The following is a 6937-nucleotide window of genomic DNA, read 5'->3' as shown; positions in this document are numbered from 1 at the left end:
CTTGAAAACCATTCAGTTTGTATCGATATCAAATCAGCTTCAAACTAAAAATCTAAGAGAATTTAAGTTCTAGATTGATCATTTTTAATTTTTCTATAAAATAATTATGTAACAATTATTGTATCTTCTCACATTTCATGTAGTGAACCAAACGACTGACAGCCAAGCAGAAGGAGATGCAAACTATTCTCATTTACATATTAAGCCACAGGAAAAAAAAACATATTACACCAGTCTGTCTGTCCTTTGTGTTTTTCATTCACAGTGCTGCTGAAATTTAGTCTGTTGATGAAGTACGTTTTCAAGTCAGCTCTCTTTAATTCATTATTTAATACCTTGAACATATACAATATATTTGAAGCCAAGTGTTTGGAGGGACAGTTAAAAAACTGAGGGCAGAGCCGCAGTGGCGAGATAAAACATGTTCTTAAGTCCAGATCAGCTGATTATTGTCCTCACATAACCTTCAAATATGCTTTTGGTTTTGCTTTGGTAAGACTGGTTTACAAAACGGTTACAGACAGAAAATCCCCGGTGTGGTTTGTTTGGCAAATATCTTCATGTTCAGGCTTGTTATTTTTGCAGACATGCAAACAAGTGGAATCGTGAAACCAGTTAATTATGTCAATGAAAACTGTTTTATTTGAGCTCACCAATGACCCTTGACCCCGTATCTTAAGGTCATGATTCATCATTGGCTTAACAAGTACATAATTTTCTTTAATTCTCTTGGGTTTTTTAGATAGCTTTCTATCCAGCAGACTAAAACAAAAAAAAAAACAAAAACAAAAAACTAATGTCTGCATCATCTGAATTTGTTGGGACCAAACACAAATTCCTCATTTATTCTGTTTCACTGTGGCTGGGATATTCTCAGGCATTGACTTAAGTAAATGTGTTTATTTTTAGTTCTGTAATATTTACAAAGCAGATGCTAACAAAGTATATTTGAACATCACAACATAAATTATAGACAATCCAAACACTAAATCTAAGAAGAACCATTTTTTTAATAAACATTTTGTTTTGATGTGTTATTTATGTCTCCACTATTTATTTCTCAGCAGAAATACTTTTTATCAATTCAAAGATATTTTCATGCATACATGTGGGTTTCCTCACAGTTTTCACTAATTTATATAAAAATCTAAATCTTTACAGTCCTGCATCTACTCAGTGTTTTCTTTCGGCTTGTTTTCTTTTTCATTTAGAGCGTCTATTCATGTGGAATTTGAAACTCAGTGTTTCATTGTGTAGGTGAATAAAACACTGACATCTAGTGGACAAATGAAAAACTTGCCTAGTGCTGTTTGGTACACACTCAACTAAATATATGTAGGTTAATGATTAATAGTGAAAGAAGGTCCAGAGACGCAGACGTAGAGGATATCATTTACATACATTAGACAATTTTATCAGCACAAGATAGTTTAACTGGGGATCCAGGTAGTCTGTGGGTTACAGAGTGGACTCGACAAGCAGGGCATTTGCCCATTTTGTATTTATAATTACAAATACAAACTAAATGTATCAAATAAAGAGACCATAGTCATCAGCTTCTGTTTATGTATGTTATTTAATAAAAAGTTAATTCATACTAAAAATAAAATTTTCACATTTCACTTTAGAATATCTGAAAAAAGTTTACTGTAAGCATGAAGTGCACATTATATATATATGTGCCAATATCTTTGGCAGGAAATCCAAGATTGTATCCAAAGTTACGACAAAACACATGCAAGACACTTTGTTATGACTCTTTGCATCTTTGTCACATATAATAAAGTTTCTCATGGTAACATAAAATATCAAGTCAGTGCAATTATTACATTGTATGTCAAAACTGGACTTAAAAAAAGATAAAAATTAAAAATGTTAAACTTTTTTCAGAAATGTAGAACTGAAAACATAACCGTAGACACTCACTGTAGACAGTGAGATGTAGAAGAAAAATTTATTTTTTTTCTAAAACAAAAGCTAAAGGTTTCCTCTGTAACCATGTAAACTAATTTATAGCAATTTATTATAAAAAAACTGTTATAATATGCAAAGTTAGTAAGTTTCCATCCCTTTTCATAGAATCCAAATAAGTAGTCAGAAATGTTTTCAATACTATACAACTGTACAATTGTTATGGGCAGAATATTTCCCATTTTCCCTCCTTACCAAAAGTCACTGATCCGGCTCATGTAAGCAACACAAAGGTCTGCTGAAAAAATGCATCTCTATTTCCTGAGGCCCTTTTTTTATCACTTGTCAACGATATTAAACTTTTTTTGTGCATAATTTAAATTAATATGTGGACATTGCATCTTGTCACAAATATACTTTGTTCATTGTTCACTCTCACAAGTCAACCTAATCAGTGAAAGGCCCGAGCTATCTTTGAAAAGAAGGTAGCCAAAGAAGAAGGTATCTCTACAACATAGACGTGAGTAAGGCCCATAGATTCAAGACTCATGACTTCATTGAAAATATCTAAGGAGGGGTGATTGGCGAGTTGGTGCCTCAACAGAGGGTTTCTGGAATAAATCGCCCTGGCTGATTCCAACAAGATCACTGGCATGGGAAGAAGATGCTCCAGAGAAACCAGGGAGTAGACAGGAGTCTCCTTCACTCTAACAGATCCGCTCGTGTCCCTGGCCCTGTCTACCTTCTGCATTGCTTCGAAAATATTTGTTTTGAAGGACACCAGAACCGTGTGTTTGGCCATGATGTGTTTGTCAAATCTGGTTGTCAAGTTGCCAGCAGGGTTTGTGGTTTGCTGTGTGACGTATCTGTAAGTGACATCCAGCTGATCACAGTGGAGCTTCACAGACATGAGAGCTTTTTGCAAATCTTCCAGAGCCTGACTGAGACACTCAGGGTCCTGGCTTCTGTTGTGTTGGGTTAAAGATGCAAAAGCACGATTGTAAAATGCAACTGCTGCCCAACAGGGGTCCTGGTTTATGACTTTAGTATACATGTCAATACTCTCTGTTTGCCTTCCCATTTTTTTGAGCTCACTACCTTTGGCAGTGTAGTAGTGCACGTTGGATGAGGGAGATTCTCTCTGCCCTAGTTTTTGTAAGGCTGTACTCAGGTCTGCACTCAGGATAGCTTTCAATCTAACAGCAGAGCCTTCCTCAGAAAATTTTGTCAGGAGCCACATTCCCCAAAACTCATTGAGTGCGGAAACATCTGATTCAGCCGGTTTGTTGCTGTTGCTCTTGTAAAGCAGATTCAGTGTGTCCAGGTACTGACTGAAGAGCTCTTCTTTCGTCTTTATGTTTGGTAGATCAGACTCCACGTAGCTAGACAGTTGTTCAGCCACTATCGCATCTCTGATCTCTTTAACCATCATCAAATCAGAGTTGGTGTTTTCAGTCAAAATACGATACAGCAGCGAGGACATTTCCTGACTTTCTCCCCTGGTGTTGCTCCTCTGATACTGCCTCAAGTGCATAAGAAACAACTTCAGAAAGGTTTCAGAGGCATCTGCGATATTTTCCATAAAGGACAGAAAGTTACGTGTTAGAATTAGCAATTGTAGCGGCTCTGACAGATGAGTGAAGCAGACAACCATCTGAGCAGACCCTGGTGATCCTTGTCTAGCTGTATGTGCAATGCCCTGAGCCTCCACACGGGAATTATCAGGCAGAAAAGTTTGCACAACAAACAAACCCCCAGCTGACTTTACAGAGTCAGAAACCTGAAGGTCTGTTCCACGAGCAGCCAGGTTTGTTGCTATGATAACGTCTCCTGCACCCAACTTCTTTTTAAAGACAACACTGTTGTCCTTGTTGTTTTTGATGTAAAGCATTGTGCTTGAGACTCTGCCACTAAAAATTTGGTACAGTAACTTTGCTAGCTTGATGGATTCACAAGTCACTAGCACAGCTCTTGGAGACCTGTATGGTGTAGGCTTGATTTGATCAAACACAACTTCACAGATTTTCTCGATCCATCTTCTTTCATCCTTCATGATAACTCCTTGAACCTCAAACAGCTTCTTGCGCTTGAATGAAGGGATTTGGCAAGTCTTGATGCCCTGAAATGTTTTCCTCATGCTCTCAATCTCTGCTTGTTCTCCAAGACTCCCAGACAGTCCGTAAATCTGACTTTTGTACTTTTGAAGCAAACCAACGTTGGACATGTAGTTGGTGATGATGGTCATATCACTTAACTTTGTTTGATGTTTCATCTCAAGGAACTGCTGTAGACCATCACTCCATTTCAAGCTGTTTCCAATGACATCTGTGCAACTGTAGTCAACAGGTATAATTATATCACCTTCAAAGATATATTCATTATCTTTTTCCATGCTGTTTGCATGGAATGCATTTTTTATCCAGACCTTTAGTTTTGAGTCTACAAGATTTGAAAGGAAACCTGGGATGTAGCAGCTTCCGTCAGACTTGTTCAGCTCACGTGGTGTGAAATACAGAAAACGCCTTATTTCCTTTTCTGTAGCTCTCAATACACTGTCTGTATCAGGATACATGTATTGACAGAAGCCTCCATTCAAAAGCAGAGACACTCGCCTCTGACCACTTCCTATTGATGACCTGTTCAGTTCTTCTACGGATCCATCTGTGTTGATGCTGTGCAAAGCAAACTGACATGATGGGAATCTGGTCTCCACTGCCCTGAAGAACTCGACCAGCTTATCGGCTGCAACATTTGCAGTTGTTGCAATTTTCTCATCTAAAAGACTTGGTTTCCTCTGTATTTCCGTGACTGTGCCATTGGCCAGTACACCTGTGTCCTCGGCCATTTGAAGGACAGTCAACTCATCCAATCCTTCCTGCTTGATCTGTTCTAATACAACTTGGTGAAAGGGGTATTTTCGCCCAACAATGTGACCTGACCCTAATTTGCTGTACTGGTTAGCTGTGGCCCATATTAATGCCAGAAGAGGGTTGAGATGCTGCAGAGCAGGCGTGTCACTGCTTAAGTAGACAACATGATGACCTTTGTCCAGCATCAAGGAATCCACCTCATCCACAATTGCACACTGGAATGTCCTCTGGCCAAATATGTCCTTCTTAAGAACATGGTGTTTCAGCCAGTCTCTAGTGAACTGCTCAACAGTACCATAAACAATCTTGCTCTCATAGCATTTTTTTGAGTCTTCGTCTTGCTTGTTGATGTTGCAGTCCACGCTGATCTTCAAAAGGTCATAAAATTTCTTCCATTCTCTCATGTCTCTCTCTGCTAGAACAGATGAACTGGACATGATGTCGACTTTTTCTCCTCTCAGAGCTCGAAAGGCTGCAAACATGGCCACAATGCAGGACTTCCCCTCTCCAGTGCCGACCTGAATGAGGCGCCCCGTTTTGGACGGAGCCATGAGACACCAGCTCACCATCTGGGTCAGTCGTGGTCTGTAGTGAGTTTTTTCTGCTGCCTGGCAAAGAATCAGCAAGACTTTTCTCAGGCCAGACAGCTCTGATCCTGAACTGCGAGACCTAAGAGCAGCTTGAACTGATGACACAATATCTTTGACCTCAGCCAACAACTCATTATTAACTTGGTTAAAGTCTCCATCTCGGATTTCTTCAATAATCTCATCCAATGTTTTGTCTTCATCATCTGCCAAACACGCCTTGAGTGCTTCATTGGTCACTGCAGTGTCTCTGACCAACTCCAGAAGGCTTCTTCCTGAATTAGATCTCCAAGTGGGTGTGATGTAGTTAACTTGAATCCAGTGCAACATTTGGAGCAACCATGTGAGGAGTTGTGATCCGTCGTTTCTACAAACCGACTCAAATCGCTGTAAAAGGGCATCAAACAGTTCACTGACGTCTTCAGGTCTCCATTTAATACTCCTGACCAGTCCTTGCAGCAGCTTGATGAGATTCTTTTCATTTTCATTTGGAGAAAATAGACGAGGAGCAAGGAAAGAAGTTACAACTCGGTGAATCACTCTGGGATCCATTTCCTTGCTCAAGTATGGCTAAAACAGAATAGAGTAAAATGCTTAGAGAGTGTTTTATAGAAACCTTTTTAACAGAGAAACATATAACAGCATTTAACAACATCTAAGAATTTGCTATAGCTGCAGTGAAACACCATGCCAAACATTCATAATATGTAGCCTGGTAAAACCTCTGGGTTACATTTACACAAAGCTATTTTCAATACTGCTGGATTACAAAATTCATTTTAAGAGCAGTGGACTCACCTGGTACAAAAACGACAAATCAAGCAGCTGATGTATCACCCTGTGATCATGTTTGTCTTTTTAACTTGGTTGCTGCTTCAATGTTGCTGTCTTTACATTGGCACCACCCCCAGGGGGCTTCCGGCTGTTTACTTCATCTAACTTAGCATGTAGTGACAGAACTGCACTGACGTCCGTACGCTGCATACCCTGCATGTAGAAATGATCATAGCTCATGTCAGTAAAACATTTTTTATGGATCTGTGCTGTAACTGAGATACTGTTTCTACTTCAATCATGATGACTTGAAGTTTGGAAAATTATATTTAAAGCAGAAACATGATTTTTTTGTCTTTCCCTTTACTCACACTCACAAACCTAGTCAAATTAATATTTTATTAACATTGTGACTCACCTGATCACCGTCCTCTTAAATCCCAGTCAGTTTATTTCCAACTGAATTGACGACGTGGAAGCAAGCTTCCTCCTGCTGCGAGAAGTCATACTTATCCTTTTAATACTTTTGTATTGGTTTCACTTTTGCTTTATAGACCCTGTGCCGCCCAGAGGGAATTTCCAGGTTTTAGCTTCACTTACTCTAAACAAACTGACTTACTGTACATGCAGAGGGCACAAATACTATGACGCAGCTGATGATTGGTACCTGTGTGCTGTTTTCCATAATGTTGTAGAGAATTGAGTCATTTCATTAAATGTATACTTATACATTTATACATGACTTTGCAATTAGACCGCTGCATGTTATTGTGATTTCCCAGTTCAAGAACCAGA

General features: G+C 39.1%; 1 protein-coding gene across 1 annotated transcript; it reads right to left on the bottom strand.

The window, feature by feature from the left end:
- Nucleotides 1-1557: 1557 nt before the first annotated feature.
- On the bottom strand, nucleotides 1558-6670 carry LOC106965059 (protein translocase subunit SecA-like). Its single transcript, XM_015060947.1, has 3 exons — nucleotides 6561-6670; nucleotides 6167-6355; nucleotides 1558-5938 (listed from the first exon to the last, which is right to left on the bottom strand). Exon 3 carries the CDS (start codon nucleotides 5918-5920, stop codon nucleotides 2363-2365), a length of 3558 nt encoding a protein of 1185 aa, XP_014916433.1. The 5' UTR covers nucleotides 5921-5938; nucleotides 6167-6355; nucleotides 6561-6670; the 3' UTR covers nucleotides 1558-2362.
- Nucleotides 6671-6937: the final 267 nt, after the last annotated feature.

The sequence above is a fragment of the Poecilia latipinna genome, unplaced genomic scaffold (genome assembly GCF_001443285.1).
Source record: "Poecilia latipinna isolate Pla-1442-1.1 unplaced genomic scaffold, P_latipinna-1.0 Scaffold1757, whole genome shotgun sequence".
In the NCBI taxonomy this organism is placed as follows: Eukaryota; Metazoa; Chordata; class Actinopteri; order Cyprinodontiformes; family Poeciliidae; genus Poecilia; species Poecilia latipinna.
Note: the sequence above shows the minus strand (reverse complement) of the source record. Positions and strands in the feature narration are given on the sequence as shown.